General features: G+C 33.2%; 1 protein-coding gene across 1 annotated transcript in view; it reads right to left on the bottom strand.

Moving 5' to 3' along the window:
* Positions 1–1,682: 1,682 nt before the first annotated feature.
* The window catches only part of DMD (dystrophin), a 2,117,885-nt gene continuing 2,099,510 nt past the window's right edge, over positions 1,683–20,057 (bottom strand). The window contains 3 exon segments of the mRNA XM_074300855.1: positions 1,683–2,208; positions 7,724–7,755; positions 15,981–16,076. Of these exon segments, the coding sequence (XP_074156956.1) occupies positions 2,197–2,208; positions 7,724–7,755; positions 15,981–16,076 (140 nt within the window). The 3' untranslated portion in view covers positions 1,683–2,196.

Genomic DNA, 20,057 nt, shown 5'->3' with positions numbered 1-20,057 from the left:
CTAATGGCTAAAAGAGAAAGCAAAAAAAAATTTAAAAACAAAACCGTGCAATCCCTTTGTCTCTGATTTTAGAAAGAAACTCAAACTTATTATCAGAAAGTAATAAAACCCCTTTCCTAAAAAAAAAATTAAATTAACTTTCCTGGGAGCAGAGGAGGGTACAGGGGAAACCTGAGCCAAATATCTGGTCTCAGACCATCAATGAGAAATAAAATGAGACAAAAATGAATCGTAATATAACTTGATAGTTGAGCTTTGGGTTTTCTGTAAAAAGAAAAAAAAAGTAGACTTAAAATGAAGAGATCAGTTCACACAATGGACAAGTGGTGATGATGTGAAATCATCTGTACATAATTGTCAGAAACACCACAAAACCAAAGTGAGGTAGAAATAGCATGACAAGCCATGTTGGATGCTAATTATCATTAAAAATAATGAACAAAACCCACTCTCTCAAGATTAATTACACTTCATATAAGAGGTAACAGATTTGCAAAATTAACGGGTCACATAATGAGTTCCTATTTACTGAATGATGAAATCATAGACTAGTAGAATGACATAAAAATACTAAAGCTTTTACTACCAGTCTTTTTTTTTCCTCTGGGATTATTTATTTATTTTAAACAATTTAATCTGTCTTCTGTCTTTCCAGCTGCAAGTCATCCTTACTTGTGCGATATTATTTGCAGAGACTGGCAAGGGAGGAAAAGACAGATGATTTGGGTGCCTCAATTAATTATGAACATTTTTTCTGATTGCCATGTGGCTACTTTCTTGACTTCCCATTGGAAAGACCTGATAGCAAATAACTTATAATTTCCCCATGATTATTTTTCACGAAGAACTGCAGCTTTTTAGGCCTCATTTGCAATGGGAAGTTGTTGAAAGCACCATTGTGGCCTGACTTCTAGGAGAGTGCACTGTGTGGTAATTATAGAAGTATTTATGTATATTTGCAAATACTCCAATCCCTAGCTTCATATTTGTATAATCTTCTCAGTAGCACAGAGCAGCTAAGAATTCCTGTTTTCCTTATCCACCCTCTGTCTTCTTATAGCTTACTGTAGTGGAAAGAAGATCATGATGTTTTGCCTTCCTTTTGAAGAGGGATCATTAAATGAACTGTGGCATCTCCAGGGCCATAAAATGGACTATAATAATCAATGTATTCATCTGGTATAATAAGTCCTATGTACTCATGTGTTCTTAAAAAAACAAAACAAAACGAAACGAAACTACAAAAACCAAAACCAAACCTTTAGTGTTGAGTTGTCAGTGGGAAAAGCTTGAATTAGCACCTGGAGTCCTGGACAGTGACTTAATGTGAGAGGCTCCTCCCAGCTCCAGGGTCCCATGAGAACCCATCTTAGTCTAGGCACATCAGCCAGGGCAGCTGTAAGCAGCTGTCTTTTACTTACAAAGTGGTGGGAGCATCACTGAACTGGAAGTTCAGTTTTTTCCCCTTATAGAGTATATGAGTGTATACATGTTATATATGAAATATATAATATACACACATATACATATATGAAAAACCCTTGGCTAGTCCCACCCAGACAATAAAAAAAGAGCAAGGTAAAGCAGTCATGTTGGTGCTATTACAGGATCTACTTTCTTTAATTTGCAAGGAAAAAGAACACAAAACATGAATCATGAATCTCTTATATGACAGAGAGCTAAAAGGATGCAAAAACAATGCACTGCCTCAAAGGTTTTTTTTTTTTTTTGTTTGTTTGTTTTTAGGGGTTTTTATAAACAACATTTTTTTATAAAGCACACTGTAGTTTACAATCTTTCTTTATAACTGTTATAAATTTTTTTAAACAACCCGAAATGCGTTCCATATAAAGAAATGGCAAGTTATTTAGCTATCAAGATTTTACATGTAGTTTTCTTACAACTTTTTTGTACAATTGCATAGACGTGTAATACCTGCCATTGTTAACAAAACAATAACAGACTTAGGAAACTACTGAAATCTACAGTATAGTACCACTACCCTTCACAAAAATATAGATTTTTTTTTCTTGTAAACTCTTACTGTCTAATCCTCTTTGTTGTATGAATATTATAAAAACCATGCGGGACATCAGGAGTTGTAAAACATCTATTCTAACCTTTCTTCATCAGTCATGACTGTAACTAAGGTTTCCATCGCTCTGCCCAGATCATCTGCCATGTGGAAAAGGTTTCCTACATTGTGTCCTGAAAAACAAAGGTAAAGAGAAATATTTTTAATTGATGTAAGAATCAGATCATGGATTTTTTTGTTTGTTTGTTTTTTGGGGGTTTTGTTTTGGGTTTTTTTGCAGACAATACAGAAGCTGACAATTTGGTCTCTACGAATTCCCAGTAAAAAGCAAAGCCACATCATAGACACTACACACCTGTTAGTATAAATGTGACATTAAACTAGCATTAATAACTATTAGAGCAAAGTTTAAATGGAAACTTTTCAAATATTACATTTCAGGACCAAGTACACTACACTCTTCAGATTCTCACAAGCTAGAGTTTTCCTATCATAACGCTTTGAAAAGATATTCAAAATATTACCCAATAGGTTCCTCAGTTGCCTCTTTACCTGAATCCATGCATGTACCCCAGGGAGAGGAAACAAGTCCACAGGCCACTAACTAGCTCTTCCTTTTGCCCTAGAGTGATCCAAAATGTATCCTGGCCAACTCTGTTTAGCTCCCTACTTCTTTCCAAAGCAATATTCAAAACATTCCTGTTGCTACTTAGTGACATGAATATTTTGACATGACTTGGGAACCATTGCCTTGGAGAGAGGAAACATTTACCTGCATCCTAAATTTGGAGGTTAGTTCCTAGGTCCAAAGCAAATTTGTAAGGTCTGTCCATAAAGAATTTCCTATTTGCAACTGTTAACTAGAATTAATTTAAATTTTTAGCTAAATACCCAAGCATGAAATCAACTTCATGGGCTTTTGCTGGTGAAGCTGAAAAAGAAAATTTTCTTTCCTCGGTTATTTCATTTGAGGGAAAAATAAATACCTGGAGTTATTAGTTTTTTCTTGTAAATAGTACAAATAAATTGAGATCTTCGGGATGAAAATCATTTAATATCTAATTACATTGATGACTGGTGATAATATGAAATACCATCCCATGGAATTTGCTATTATGTAGATTTATTTCAGAGCCTATCCAAATAGAAGTTAGTTCCTAGAATGACCTATTATAATATGATGGTATCAATAACCCTTCCCACAGCAAGAAATCTAAGGAACAGTATTATTCATGAGATGGCAGTATAGATTTATTTACAGGCTTGGAAAAATTTCCATTTCTAGGTAATGTTACTTGAGGAAGTTATAAGTTGCTTCTTAATAGGAATCTCATTTTTTATATAGTTAACCTTAATTTTTAACCTCAGTAAATTATCTACTATGTACATTCTGACTTCTGAATTATAAATGTTTTATTGAGTTACTAGCTTGGAATATATCTATTTTACATATTCCCATAATAATTTTGTTAAATAGCTCAATAAAATTTAAGTGCAGACTGTTAGGATATATAGCTTTTTCTAGAATTTATTTCAATAGAGCCTTCTCCCTGCCTCCCTCTCTCTTCTATTCGTGTGTGTGTGTCTGTGTGTGTCTGTGTGTGTGTGTGTGTGTGTGTGTGTGTGTGTGTGTGTGTGTACATATACCTATACATATACAGGTATACATAGATAAAAGTATCTATCTTTTAAAAAAAACAAAATGGAAACAAGATTTGGGGAAATCTATGGAACAAGAAACTATTGATGGGACCTATTCAAGTTGGGTCTTTTAAAAAATGCAGTACCATTTAACCATTTCTAACATGGTTACAAAGTTAGTAAATCTTTTTGAACCTGCTTTGGTAGAATAATTAGATTTTAAAAACCACTTTTGTTTTTGGTGGAGATTGCAAATGAAAGACTCCCAGCAAGACATGTATACTATTTCATGAATATGGCAAATAGCTTGGCAACCCCTCTAGGGACCATTTTCAATAGCCTTATGTTCTAAGTTATAAAAATCACAGGGAAATAGGATAGGCCATTTGCTCCTCCCATAGACCAAAACAAATTGGTGCTACTGGGCTCTAGGATACCCCCAACATCATTTCTGTTTCCCAGTTCTGTTATATACAACTCCCTGACCGATTCTTATTTATAGATAACCCATTCAGAGGATGCAGTGATTACAGCCATTTACTTACTTATCACTTTAATTATTTTTTAGAAAACTAGCCCTACAAATGGAAGATTCTTACAACCGGATTCCTTTTTGGGAAATTTAACACATTTCTTATCTCTTTTACTAGATTTTAATACATTAGGTACCTTGGATATATACTGCAAAATCTTGATGGATTTTGATGGAAATCTTGTTGGAAAGGAAACTGCTTATTCTAGTCCTTGTCTTTCAGTTTGCAGAAACTATAAAGTATTCATTTGGGCAAGCGTGATTTGTGATATAGACAGTAGCTCAAAAGTAAAGATAGTTAAGACATATTACAGTTTATTCATAGGCAAACAGTGACTCTACATCCCTGCAATGATCTTCAGTCACTATAAACATGAATTAAACTTTAAATAACTAATAAGGAAACATCTTCATTCTACAAAATAGTATGGGGAAAATATGGGCATAATCTCTAATTATAGTATGCTATCTGAAATGGATGCTCATCATACTTAAAAGGAATAAATATGTATCCACTAAGGTTTGGATGCCCATTACCATGCTCAGTATAAGATATATTAATGTTGCTGGGATATTGTTATAGGAGACCTCTGATCACTTTTATGCTTTCCAAGAATATTCAGCCATTTTCAGACAGTCTCAATGTGGAAACTTCAGTCATGCTCTTAACCTCCCTGGAACCCAGTTTCTTCATTTGAAAAATGAAGGGGTTGGAATAAATGGTCTCTCAGGTTCCTTCTAGCTCCAATGATCCTATGTTCCTACGTATATAGGCCAGGTGTTTCAACATAACAGACCTGGAGGCATAAAGAGAATTTGTACTGAAGCAAGAAAAAAATCTGAAAAAATGCTGCCCAGAAGACATAGATCTAAATCCATTTTAGAGCAAAAAGTCTACTGTAACGTGATATAATAAACAGATTTGTATCTTGCTTCTATTATACGATATATGTGATTATAGCATTAATGATGTCATTCATTTCACCTGACAGATTTTTATAAAAGTGAAATAAAAATCTCATGCCATTAGTATACTAGGCAATGAATTCAAGTCATTATTCAGACTTTTGTAATCAGCTTTAGGCATAAACTGACATAAAAATATATCAATGGAAGGTGCTAATTTAATTGACTCTTAAGTAGGCATTGTTGAACACAATATAACATATATTGAACTTTTATTATATTAGGTCAGCTCCCTGTTTTTCCAATTTGGTGCTAATAGTGACATATTTAGTCTTTCCTACACCATAAATGTCTGAGGAAGCTGTTTTTCATGTGACTGGAATTGAACTTCCTGGCAAAAATCCATTAAGTAAACCATAGTTCAATGCATCAACTTTTCACAAAAATAAAATTCCCCACTAAATGAATGATATTTAGATTGCCAGAGCAATGTCTGAATGCTGCATATCTTTCTCTACTTATCATTTTAATCTTTGAAAAGTCTGGCTGGTTGTCCAGATGAGTATTCCCCATTTATAATCTGTCACAGTAACTTGATTTCTTGGTTTTCTGAAAACATTAGGGAGATTTTTATTCATAAGCATCTTCATAAGCACAGTTTTATTTTAAAAATCAATTATATCCTAGTTTAACTGTAGTTTGCATCACCTTACATTGACATGCACTAAAAATTGTTTTATAAAGTTGAATTGTCTAATGTACTATCACTTCTTATGCAGGCATTACTGAACACTAGTAAAATATGTTACTATTATTCTATTATATGCAGATATAAAGAACATGTCTATTTCATAATACCTGCATCAGCATGGCTATACAAAGGGTCTGGGAAAACAGTCTATATATGAACACTTGAGAATCCTTTAATATTCACATAAATGATACTATTCATTTCGTGTATTGGGTCACTTTGAGGATGTCAGTACCATTGGCTAGGAAGTACTCAGCCATCTTGAGGGTCCAGATTCAGTTTTAAACTACTTCCAACATCTAGCAAACTGTAAAAATGTGTTGAGTTCTTATTGTAATGATGAGATTCTATTTGGTCACATCAGACTTGACAATGTGCTACTTGGGTTATTATCCTTTTGCTTTTTTCTTTTTTGCAAAAGGATACAAAATTCACCAAACTCTTCAGCTTAATACTATTACAATGGAACCTATTGGGGATGGGATGGGGGCGGGAGCGGGGAAGAGTGATCTTTGGAAAGGGAGTTTGGGTAAAGAGATCCATTTCCACTAACTCTTGCTATCTCCTTAAGTACATTTGTCGGCCTAATAAGCCCCCAAAATTCAGGGGATAAATAGAATTTTATGTTTGTGGGCCCTTTGTACAATTCAATTTGAAAAAGTAATGGTAGCTATATGTGGCACATAATTTGACCTGGCATTTTAGAGCTTGGCTAATTCAGACTTCTTTAGTCTTTCTGAGTTAGAATCTATTTCCTCCTTTCACTCCCTCCATAAAGTCAATCCATTTATCCTAGATGTAAACATTAGCTTTGATGCAATTAGGAAAACTGAATACAATAAATGGAATTGGTGGTGGTAGGGGGAGTGTTTAATTAGTATTATATATACAGCATTTCTAAAGTGGTTAAGAAATGAATATTTTCTCAAGTAAGTTTGTACACAAAGTCCACCCCTCCTCCTGCCTATATGGATATAGTTGAGAATGGACAAAAGCATCTCTTACATAATCTCTTCTCACCTCATTTATCCTATCATTTATCCTTGGTAAGGAAGAAATAATGTTAAATAGCAGTCCAGTAGTCTCTAAGAACCTTCTCTTTCAATAGTTTCTTGATTGGGTATTATAATTCATATTTTACAAAATGTATGACAAGACTCAAAGCAGCTGCTATAGAAACTCTTTTAAGACCACATAGAACGCTTATGCTGCACATTATAGGGATTAAAAAATAACTCATCAAATGCTAAAATTCCTTTTTTAAACTAATCTGATCATGTCTGACATCGAATACCTTCCTCTTCACTCCTTAATTTATGCTCCAAATTATGAATCATCCCAAGAGTAGAAGTGGCATTGACTCAGCAATATTAGCCTACAATAAATGACATTTGTTGATGTTCAGTTTCTAAAAGTTTCACTTTCTGCCCCTGAAATGGAAATAGTACATTAACCAGCAAGAGGGAGTAGCACCAATAGCACCACTCTGGTTCAAAGACCTAGAGGTCTGTGCCCAGAATGAAATTCCATCATTAGTTAATTTTTTTTTTAAGGCTGCGTATGTTCAATCTGTGAGAGCACCAAAGACAAACATTACAATTCCAACCTGTGAACCACAAAGGGTTGTCATTTAAAGTTTTCTCCTCTCTTCCTGGTGATGGCAACTGTGGTGAACATTTCAGGAAGGTTTCTTGTGGACTGAAAGCTCAAAGGCACCAAATGTCTTTCGGTGAGGAGCACATTGAGGAATGCACTTGGTCACACAAACACACATGCACAATTATGGCACAAATGCCAAACACAGAAAGCAGGATGAGACAGACAAGAAGCCATGGCAGTGAGCCTGAATCTCACTAACCTCTCTCATTGGCTTTCCAGGGACATTTCTTCCTTTAATAACAGAGGAGAAGAGGCAGAGATATCAGAAAAGAGAAATAAAACCATGTTTCAATACAGTTTTATATCACTAAGAGTTTCACTAAGGAAACAAAGACAGGGCAAGGAAAGTTCCTTCCCCCACCTCAAACTTAACAAGAAACTCAAATAAACTCTTATGCACTCTTTAAAACAATAAGAATAGAAAGATAGCCCAGTTAATGGCACTTAACATGTTCCTGATTTAGACCCGAAAAGTAAGTGGAGAGCTAGACCATTAACAGAAATCAGTGTATTAACTATGATTTTTTTTTTAATGGCAGAGTTTAAATCTTCTGATTGAAAATGAAGATTCATGCCATTAGTTCCAAGTGCTATTGTATAATACCCATTCACTGTTCATCTCTCTTAAGTGACTGGATTAAAAAATACATTTAAACATTACACACACTTTCCAATTTCCTTTGTCATAAACTTACTATGAATTAGCTTTCTGTGTCACTAAACACAAACTGATACCTGGCACAGAAAGTAAACTCGGTTTTCATGAATGGATTTCATGCATTTGGTGAAAATAAAGAACAGAGACAGAAATACAGGACAGATACCGAAAGAGGCATACCAGGGAAGAAGGAAGAAAGGAGCCTCCACAATGGATTCAGAATAAACACTTGCCTTTACTTCTTTCTTTATAATTGAATACTCCATGTGTATGCTAATACACTTTATCATCGTTGCTCATTGGTGTTGCTAGTTTAATCAGGCCCAACATCTTACATATATTTACATATAATTATTTAAAACAATAAATGAACAAAATAATCATAAAGTAGATGACTCTAAGGTATGGTATTAGGCAGAAAACTGTACCTTTGACTATATTTGACAAGTGCACATTATTGTCTTTCATCCCAGGACTTCCTATTTGTAATGTGGAAATAAATTAAGAGTATTCATCTTTAGGAGTTTTTCCCTAGTTCAAAATTCATAACTCCACAACTGGTTGTGGTATCTCATAGTTTTTATTTTGATGATTCAAACTACGTTCAGAATTTTCTGAATTTGGCCAAAGGAAAACATCACTGTTTATTAAAGATTCCAAGTTGGGCACTGTCGGGGTCAATGCCCTGTCTGTCAAGAATGAAGGAAAGAAAAATGAGGGGCATCTCCCACAATACACTTACTGTTTGGCTGGAGTCACAGGAACAGGGAAAGCAAAAAGTGGCAACCTCTGAGGTCACAGCTATGCCCAGTAGTTTGCTATATTTCTTAGCCTAGTTTCATCACCCTCACTTACTAGGAAGTACTGAGTGCTGGCTCATTTTTTTTTTTTTTTTCTCTATTTAACTCTATGTATTTAGGGAGGGAAGATTTACTAGAAAGCACTCCAATTCAATCTTAAGAATATAATTTAAGTCCTGGAATATAAAGCTGATTTAAAAACAAAGCAAAACAAAACAAGCATGCTTAGCTTTGTCTGAGAATCTTGGCAATGGAAAGGCCATCTTAGTCCAATCTGCACTTGTTCTTGATTCTCTCTTACCAATGAGAATTTATGCTTATCCTTAGAGGGTTTCCTCCTCACTAGTAGCTGAAAATCTTCAAGTGAGAGGGAAGCTCCTACACCTTATAAGCTAGTCCATTACAATTTTAGATAGTTCCAAATCGAAGGAAACTTTCCTATATGTTAAATCTTAAGTCTGCTTCTTTCACCTATTGTGTCTAGCTTTGATTCTTAGATCAAGTCCAATCCTTCTATCTTTCTCAAATATTTGAAGACAAAGATTACATTATAATTCACCGACTCAATAAATCTTCCTGTCCTACTTCAGCTTAAAAGTATTGTTCTTTCAATAGATTATTTTTTGAATTTTTTAAATTTATGGAATAAAATAAGCATTTTCTTAGCAATATATAAAAATATGATTACACAATAAACTATAAATCTATTATATACAACTTGATATTCCTTTTAAATATAATTATCATGTAAACTTTTTCTTCTCCCCTCTCCCATCACCTAGAGATGTGTCTCTAGAAAATTATTCTATATATACTTCTATTAGTTCTTTCTCTGGATACAGATAGCTTCTTTCTTCGTATGTCCTTTAGAGGTAATTTGGATCCTAATAATAGTCAAAATGACTTATTCACTCAGTTATTCTTACTGTTTATTCTTACATAGAATGGTCTTGAGGCCCCTAGCTATCTTTTTTGATTCCCTTAAATACTCTCCTTCAGTTTTTTTTTTTTTAATATCAAAGAGACAGTTAAATTTTAGTCAGAATTTACTAAAATGTATGACTATTTCCCTCCCAAACCTCCTAAAATATATCCATAGATTTTTCATCTACACATAAACTGACCACTCTAGGGTATCACTTACTTTACACTGAGCAAACACTTTCAATGTCATAAATACAGATAGCCCTTATTTTTTTTTTTAAATGGAACAATTTGAAGAATTCACATATCCGTGTATATTTGTGTATGCGTATATAGGTCTACATAGAAACTTTTTTTCCTACTGTGGCTGTTTCTATAAATCTGTGAAACAAAGGAAGCTAACTGGTAATCAATTTTTTTTTAAACTTCTGGGCTTAAAAAAATAAGTACCAGGTGAAATTCACATCTTATAATAGAAATGTCTTAAAATGAGCTTCTTAAACTAATGAAGACTCTATTAAGTCTTATATGAAACCACTGAAAAAGGAAGAGCTTGAGAAACTTAAGATTTTGCAGGAGGGTTTTTTGGGTCTGAACAAAAAGCATGGCTAGATTTTGAGAAATGACCAGGAAATAACTGACATTATTGACGAGAATTTATTGCTTCATATTTCTTTATGCTTAGTATTGAGGCACTATTGTGTAATACTGAAAATAATGATTTTAAAAGTTTCTTAAGTAACTTTTCAAATTTAGGGAAGAAACAATATGATACCTGACTCTTCCTTTTTGACCAAAGACAATTTTAACAAGATACGTTTTTACTTTTCTGTATTAATATTTATTAATTGTTAATGTGCATGTTGTATATACCAAAGCTGCTTAAATTGTAGATTGTAAACCTATATGGGGGTCTCATAACTAAATGTAGGGGTTGCAAAATTATTACTTATCAGAAAGTATTATCCGTAAGCATTTGATTTGTAAACCTAGTTTATATACATGGGGTCATGTAAAGTTTTCTCAGGCAAAAAGGGGTTGAATGGAAAAAGTTTAAGAAGTCCTGCTGACCATTCAGGTTTTTTTTGGGTTTGGGTAGTCATGGATGTGTGTATGTAAGTGTAGTAAGTTCAAAAGGACATTAAAATATATACTATATTTTATCCTTATATTTCAAAGAAAATAACAGTTAATATTTTTTTAAATTATAAATTAAAAGATAAAGAGGAAATGCCTCCAGCACATTGGCTGGATCTGTTATGAAGGAATTCTAGGAAGACATGGCATTGGTGGAAGCAATATCCAAGCTGATGAGAGTCTGGATCCATGGGGGTTATTGAAGAAATTTGCATTAAAACAAAAGTAGCCATACATGCTGTCTATGAAGAATGACAGGGCATGCTTTGCCAGTTTCAAATAAAATGAATAAGGCCTGAACACCACCTACTGTGCCAGTGTGATTATCCCACTTTACAAAAAGTTTGTTTCCAAAACGTCAAAGAAGCTTAAAAACTGAAATTATTGGTAAAGCAAATTCAATAAAGAATAGTCCCTTCATCACAACTGAAGGTTAATTTTGTGGGATAGGAAAGGTGTTTGATGTAGAGACAAATGACACTGATAAAAGACAAAAAAAGGTGTGTGTGTGTGTGTGTGTGTGTGTGTGTGTGTGTGTATGTTAAAGAATTATAAAGTAATAAATATTGCGGACTAGTTCAACAAATATTTCTTAAGCTCCTTGCAGGGCAGGGGAAATACAAAGTTTAGATAAGGCACAGTCCTTTTTCTTAAGAAGCTAATAGTTTAGGACAGCTGGTATATGTAGATGTAGTATTTTGGAAAGTCATTCTTCAGTCCACTCTGGAATTTGGCTTTCTAATATACAAATACAAAGTTAGATTACATAATTGTTTCCTTTCTAAAGAAATTCTAAATGCTGTGGAACAAATGTAATTTAAAACTAAAAATATAAAATTTTTTTTTTGGTCAAAGAATATTTTGTAGGGTAAGCATTCACAAAGGACTGATAATTTGCTTGTGAACTTCCATATATAAGCTTAGCTTAGATAATTAACAAAATTTTGGTCTGTCTCTGAAACCTGACATTTAATCAATTTGTAAACCAGTACTAATTAGGAAGCATTCCTTAATCCATGCACATAAAATGTCTTTGTTAAATACACTGCAAATGGATGGGAGTTCTATTAAAGAAGTTGTCCTTCCATAAAATTCACTGTCATTTACATTATGAAGGGGTCAATAATATCAATTTTTGGCTGGAATGTGGAAAGTACTGTGAGAGAATATTATGGATCCTTACAGAGCCACGTGCATGTATTTGAAAAGTTAACATTCAATATTATTAGTTAAACGAATTGTCTAATGGGTTGTACTTAAAAGTAAATTAAAACAAACAGCCCCACTCAGTTGTGAGCATTTTTAATTATTAAGTCAATCAGAAAAGATGCATACAGTTTTAAAATTAAAGGTATATTTAAATCTTAAGAGTGTTTTGGTTTATAATGATTTTTACAAAGGTTAATCATAGTATTTGTCCCTTATTGGATATAAGTGATAATATAAGCACACATAAAAAATAAGGTTAATCTTTTGGGATGAAAGACAATTTACTGATAACAAATACGGAGTTGTTATGATGAAAGTACTTGGTAAACTTTATTATGCAGTGAGAAACCAACTTTGGTTCCTTATTTTAAAATGGACTTCCTCAAAATTCCATTCACGAAAAAGAGACAACCTGGGCATAATGAAAAAAGACTTTGGAATCAAGATTTGACTGTAAATAAGTCCTTGGACAAAAGTAATTTTTAAGGGTCCTATAACATGAAAATCTTCATGTATTAAAATTATGCAAGGGTTTAAAAAGATTCATATGGTACTGTCTTAAAGATAATTGTAACTACCTTATGATTTAGCCCATGCTACCATTTGATCTACCACCAAATGTGATCAACAAGCAGGATAAAAACGTATAGGCTTTGTTGTTGTTTTCAAGAGGAACAAATTAAGATCACAAATTAAGTCCTTAATGACTTGACAATTTGTTCACAAGCCTGATAAGAAAACTTTCCCCCCTATCTGGACTATTATCAAGTACGTTAATGCAAACCATGATGGTGGTACATTGCCACTAAATGTCAGACCTCTGGCCCTGACATATGTTCTGAGTTACTGAAGCAGCTGTCTGAAGCATCAAATGTGAATTTCTTATGTGCTAACAAAGCAATGGGAACGAGTAATGAGGATAGAATATCCTCTTAGATTCAAAGTTAGAAAAAAAAATTCTTCTAGGGCACAATCAAGAATTTAGCAGAAATTGCTACTCTGGAAATTGAATTACATCATGACTTTCATTTAGAGCAGGATGTAACTCTTAAGAACAATTGTTATTTTATACAAGTGTTAAGCCAATGGGCCCAGTGAGCTACAACTCTTCTATGTGCTTTTAATACAATAATGCTTAAAAAGTGAGCCCTAAAGAGGATTCAACTCTACCCCACTTGACAAAGCTAAAAAAATGAAATCAGGATCGAAATAAAGATGCACAATTTTAAATTCAGAATGAAATAGTGAACTACCACTGTAGTCTCATTATTTCTCTACTGCAGACAGATTGAGGTGGATCTTTTTACCATCTAAGCAACTCCCTGATTTTAGGGAAGATACTTTGCTGCATTACTTCCTTCAGACCATTTGAGTAAGGCTCAGTTAAAAGGTACTTACTGACTTAACTAAATAGGTACCAGACATGGGCCTAGTAATACCAGATTTGAGAATTCAAAGAGGTACTTTGGTAAAAATGTGATCTCAAAAGCAGCAAATAAACTTAATGGTATCTAAATAGCTGAATGAAAACAATTCCCAAAATTTGATTCTAACACACAAAAACTAGGACTTATCTGTTGTTCAGTAATGTGTAGTAAGTTAACTGCCAAGAAACAATTTAGAGTAGTTTAGGTTCTATTCTCACCTGAGAGGTTTATCCTTAAATTGTTATTCCTTGTTTAATGGATTCTAAATGTAAGCACAAGGGAAAGGCATTTCAGTTTAGGAAAATGTCAATTCCTTAAGCTGAAATGATCACTAACATTCAAGTATGAACGATGGGACATAGGGCTGTGGAGACTTGAAATTTGCTATAACTTTTTGAGAATTAGAATTAAAACTTAGCCATAGAAGAAAATGGTCCATTAATCACCAAAATCAATAACACATTCATTAGATAAAAGTAAGTACAGTGAACATGTAGTATAATATAAAGAGTGCAAGATTGGGAGTCAGAAGACCTAAGTTCAAATTTTGGTCATAACATTTAATCTTTTTATTATTCCCATTTTACAGAGGAGGAACCTGAGGCAGATAGAGGTTGACTTGCCCAAAATCACACAACTATATGAGGCTGAATTGAAATCCAGTTATTCCTGATTCCAGGCTTTGTGCTCTATGTACTATGCCACCTAATAAACTCACTGTGAAATGCAACTAATTTTGTTTTTCTTTGTTAGGAGGGAGGAGAATCCATTAGGAAATGAAAAACCCACAAAAGTATTAGTGTTTTTTTAAAAGGACAAGTCATAAATTTTGGCAAAAACCCCTAAAGTTTGATGCCATGTGACAAGTTTTAAAACATGATAAATCTGGGTGATAAATCTATGGATATAATATGCTCTAAGTGAATGTTGGCCTCTTCTCTACAGAGGAAGAGGTATACAAAATGTGGATCATTGTTTATGAAAAAAAATTTGGTGTCAATATATACATCTTAATTCTTTAGTTTCTATCAACTTAAAAATAGGATGTCTTGAACTTGACAGAAAAGATAAAACTAAAGATAAGGAATAAAGATAAAAGGTAAGGATGCTTTATGAAAAATGGCTTTTATTGGCTACCAGCAAACTCATCTACAACCTACTACTGTGTCTAAATATATAGATGTGGTTTCAGAGAAGGGACGCTTAAGATAGTCAAGTTAAAAAGGAGATGATACTCTCCCACCCCTCCAAAAACAAACAACCCCAAAACAAAGAATAGAGCTTTACCAATTAAGATGAATGCATTCAGTGGCCCTAGTAGTGAATAGCTAGCTGGTATAGACACTTAAAATTAGCTTACAGTGATTGTTCCTTAGCAACACTCTATCAGTACATGATGGTATTCAGAGTACTGTTCAATGCTCACTCATATATCAAAGAACCAGGAAATGGTCTTTGTTCACTGAAGCTGAACAAAAAGATAGGAAAACATAATACTAAATACAGTCTCTTCATTGCTCTTGTAGAGTAGAGAAAGCACAGATTTTCTCATTCCCTCTGTCCTCTGTTAAAGCTACCAAATATCATGGATCAGTATTTTGTGCTATATTTTTTTCTGCTTCTGCATATATACAACATTTTTATTTTGCACGAAAGGTAGTGATTTATATCCTCTTTTTTTTTTTAAATTGTCACAGGAGGTAAGGGCCACTGGCTTTGTTTGACATTAAACCAAACATATTGTAATAATAAAACCCTCCCCATAGTCTATAAATCTATCTGAAGCTATTGTTGTCTTGTTCTACAAACTGTGTTTGTCTTTGCACCAGATACTAAGTAAACACATACTTTGGCAAAAAAAAAAGCCTAAGCTACAAGTGAGCAACTTCATTAATTGCTAGAAGAAAAAGCAAAATGTACATTTTAAAATGGCATGCTATAAATACTTTTTTACCAAAAGGGGGTGAAAAAGATGAAGTATAAACTAGCAAGTTGAAGAGTCAGTTAATTCTAGATTTGAAAAAAACTGGGATGTTATAGAGCTCCTATCTTTCTATTCACATTATGTCAGTTATTATGAGGATGGATAGATGCTACTAAATATCTATTATATATAGGAAGACAATTCATAAAGAATTACAAACTCAGATTTATAAATAAAATCACTTCTATCCATACTAAAATATAAGAGCAGCATTTGGGTGGTTATGTCAATATGAAAAGCCCCACACCAATTTGACATAGAAATATGTATTTGCATTCATCCAAATAACTGATTTGCTGCCAAGTACTGGAGCTTACCTCTTGTACTTGGAAAGGAGTTATTAAGCTGTTCCATTACTTCTTCTAACCCTGTGCTTGTGTCCTGAGGAGGAGGACTGAGTAGGTCATCCTCACCTTAAAAAAAATAGCCAAGAGTAATTAGGCTAAATAGAGAAAATACCTCAAACATATAAACATGATTCTGTTTGCAATTAAAACAAGTTTGCATTTTTTTTAGTGAGCCTGGATAATCTTTTTTCATTATTATTGAGCAAGTTAAATTTTACATAAGCTCTCCAGGCTCACTAATTATAAAGTAACAGTGCCTTAATGTCAAGAATAAAGTTTCAAGGAGTAACTTCTATATTGCATAATTCTTGGAGAAAAGCTATGCAATCATTCAAAAGTTTTTAGGTACATCTAGCCATTTAATTTAGACTTTAATAGTATTTCTGAAAATTATGTGAACCTGTTCAACTTATCAAGTGAATGATAATTAAAACATGTTTGCTAAGTTCTACTCCACTAAACTTTGCCAATTGAGAGCTTAGATGTATATGTAATGCAATTCTTCCAATCTGGAGGCAAATAAACTGATAATCAGAAAAACTGACTTACCTGACTGCATGGGGAGTAAATAGCAGAAATACAATAGAAAACTGCATTCATAGTTAGGGAGGTTTGAAAATACTTGTCCTAACCATTCCCTAAAAACTGCTGTAATTTTTTGTTTGTCTTTCTAAAACTATGAATCTGTGATATTTTGTTATTTGACTGTGAAAAGAGGGGAATAGATATGGTAGGGTATCTTTCATTTTCTCTTTTGATATTTAACAATAAAAAGCAAAGCCTAAATCCTTTCTGAGACTAGTAAGTAGTCAGAGGTATGCTGAAATTTTATACAGCTGTAACGTCAACTTGGCAGGCCCTACAGTCTCAGGGTGCTAAATATTCTGGAGGACTGCCTTTCCATTGTGTTTGATTGGTTGATAATGACAGCATTGTAATAAAGCTGCAAAGAAGTGGTGAAGGGAAGTAAGTCTCGGAAGACCTATATGTTTAAGTGAAGTGAAAAACAAAACTTTAAATGCAAATGCACTGAGCTGGATAGGTCTTGTGGATTTAGAAGATCACTGTCTGGTATGTATAAGTGAATTAGGTGCTGTCTTCAAGATAAAAAAAGGGCACCCAATACTATGAAGTATATTGGATTGGAATATGGGAAAGGTTAGGGTTTTTTCAAAAGACAGCAAAATTGAAGATGTAAGTTTAATGAAAACCAACCTACTACCAGAGTTCCTTAAAATTCATTATTTTCGGACAGTCCCATCTTTGTATAGGAAAAAAAAAAAACTTTATGAAAACTCCAAGTGATTAAACTTCCATTTAAATGAAGATCTAATTTCTATCATCCAAAAGCAACATATAGTTTTAAGAATTCTGAGTTTCATGTAAGTCATACAAGGCAAGATACACATCATATGTGTGAATACATAGACCTCTCATTTTTATTATTATCAGTAACATAGTCATATGTATTGCTGGGTCTTAAGCTTTTCTTTAAGGCACAGCATAAGAAGAAGCTATAAAGATATTTTAATTTACCATAAGGAATTATTACTAGAATGGAGGGTTTCATATGCACATAGTACAAAGATAATGAATGCTGCTATCAAAAGATGTTGCTTCCAGTTCTGGTACTGACTCTAATTAGGTGTGTAATCCTGGTCAATTCACTTACATCTCTTAAGGTTGTTTTCTCATCTGGAAATGGGAATACTAATTCTCAAATTACCTTTCAGGGAGTATTACAAAGAAAAAGTTTTATAAATCTTAAAGCATTAAGGACAGCAGTACTTTTTTGAGTACCCAGTTAACACATTTTTAGCTGAAAATCTCTGAAACCATATTTGCTTTTAGTAGAACAATAACTTTCCAATTAAAGAGCTAGCGAGTTCTTTTCATTTATTAACATCTCAGGAAAAGCAAAACTATCTAATATATCATTTAAACTGCTAAGATATGTTACTTTTCACTCTTATGATTTGTCCTCAAATTAACTGCTACTGTCAAAAAGCACTGAGAGATTTTTAAAAAATGTACATTCCACATGGAAAAATCGGGGTTACAATTTGTGATTTCATACCAAAATTTCTTATTTTAGAAGTTGTCTGAGTATTTTTTAAAGACAAATACTAATAGTGATTTGGGAGGAAGTGAATTTAAAAGATATGTGAAGTTCAAACTAAATTAAATTTATCTGGCAAGGAAAAAAGATAAAATGCTGCTAAAGTGATTGGAGCACTGACAGCTTTGTTGATTATCAGTTTTCTCTGTTCTATTATTGATGTAAATTTTTGCTATAATAGGCAACATGTGGTTTCCTTTAATGGTGGCAAGTCCCTGTTAGTGATAATGTGCCTTGTAGAGTAAATCAGAACTGATGGAGACACTCATAAGCATCAATATTAATGTTCCTGATAGTTTAATTACATCCTTAGAGCTCCAGGAATGCTTGTTTGTATGTAAGACAAATTTGGATGCACTTCAACAAAATGATATGATCCCCTAAATAATCATCATGAATAGATCATCAAATATAATCTGACAAAGGTCAAACAATTTCACCTTTACAGATTGTTTTGAATATTCTTGGATGCTAAAATTCTACAATTAAACAGAATGCATCCCTTTTAAAGTGAGAAAAAGGTCCCAAAGGACAATGATGTAAGTTACTTTTGTTACTGACTGCTAAGTTCAGCCTCTTTGTGAACCTCATATGTGAAAATATCCAATATTCTATCCTTAGTTCTGCTAAAAATTGCCACACACAAAAATAAAAGAATCCCAATTTGTCAAATAATACTTGAGCATTATGAAAGAAAAGTTAAGATGTACTGGGGATCTTGTAAGATTCACATATCTTTTAAAGCCATACATTAAGAAAATTTAATGTAACAATTTCATTCTCTTCTATTTTAATTTCCTCTTTCAACTCAATTCTCACAACTCTGTAGGCCCTATTTTGCCATGAAAGTCTCAAAAACTCCTAGGAGTGGGTTTTATCCTTAAATACTACTACATGAATAAATAAATGGCAGAATTAATTAATTTATCAGAATTTTTCTCCTTTTTAGTATGAAATTTTATGTGTTTTTTTTATTATTAAACTGACATTTATTTCCACAACACTAAGAGCTGAGAGGGACCTAGAAAATAATTTCACAAATTTGGCATCTTGCAAACTTCATAAGGATGATAAAAAAGATAAAACACAACACTTCTTTCACCCCAACCAAACATAATACTAATAATTTTATGAATTTGTGCAACAATATCTCTAAATGTCAGTTTCTCTTGTAAGATATTATTACTCTATCAATTTTACATGAGGCTTGTGAACTTCTAATGAGATGATGGGTGCAAAGTGCTTTTCAATCTTCAAAACACTACTATTATAAATATCAGCTATTATTTTTCCCTAATTAAAAATATATAGTATGATTTCTGATTTGAGATATCTGTATCATTGGCTATCTTCCAAATATCTTACCAGGACATATAAAGCACAAATTACAATTCCATCCTCCACGTACCATATTGTCCATTTATGTATTTTAATGCATCATAAAAATTACTGCATTTGTGGTCAGAGGATTTGGACCTAATAATGGCTCTACTACTTATTATCTATGTCACATCACTTGATCTCTTTAGCCCTCAGTTCTTTCATCTGTAAAGCCAAGGGAAAGGGCTCAGTTAACTTTAAACTCCAGCTTTAAATCTCAGTAATTTCTCAAATACAAGTTTTCATTATAATCCCTATCATAAGGAGAATATCTACCCCATGCAGCTTAAGTTTAGTTTTTTTTTAAATGTGACAGAAATCATTCTCAAGATTTAATTGATCTAAAGAATCACAGATAGCTTCCTGGTGAACTAAGGACAAAAGACACCTTAGTGAGCCAGTGATTTCTCAGGCTCCTTATCCTTCCTTCCTAGCATAGGCCGAGGGCTAATGCAGAATCACCACTATGTCCTTTGTGAACATCCTTTCTTTGTGATGGCTAAGTAAACTTTTTTCTTAAATGGCACTTAGTCTATGATTATTTTATT

Source organism: Sminthopsis crassicaudata, chromosome 3, assembly GCF_048593235.1.
Source record: "Sminthopsis crassicaudata isolate SCR6 chromosome 3, ASM4859323v1, whole genome shotgun sequence".
Classification (NCBI taxonomy): domain Eukaryota; kingdom Metazoa; phylum Chordata; class Mammalia; order Dasyuromorphia; family Dasyuridae; genus Sminthopsis; species Sminthopsis crassicaudata.
Note: the sequence above shows the minus strand (reverse complement) of the source record. Positions and strands in the feature narration are given on the sequence as shown.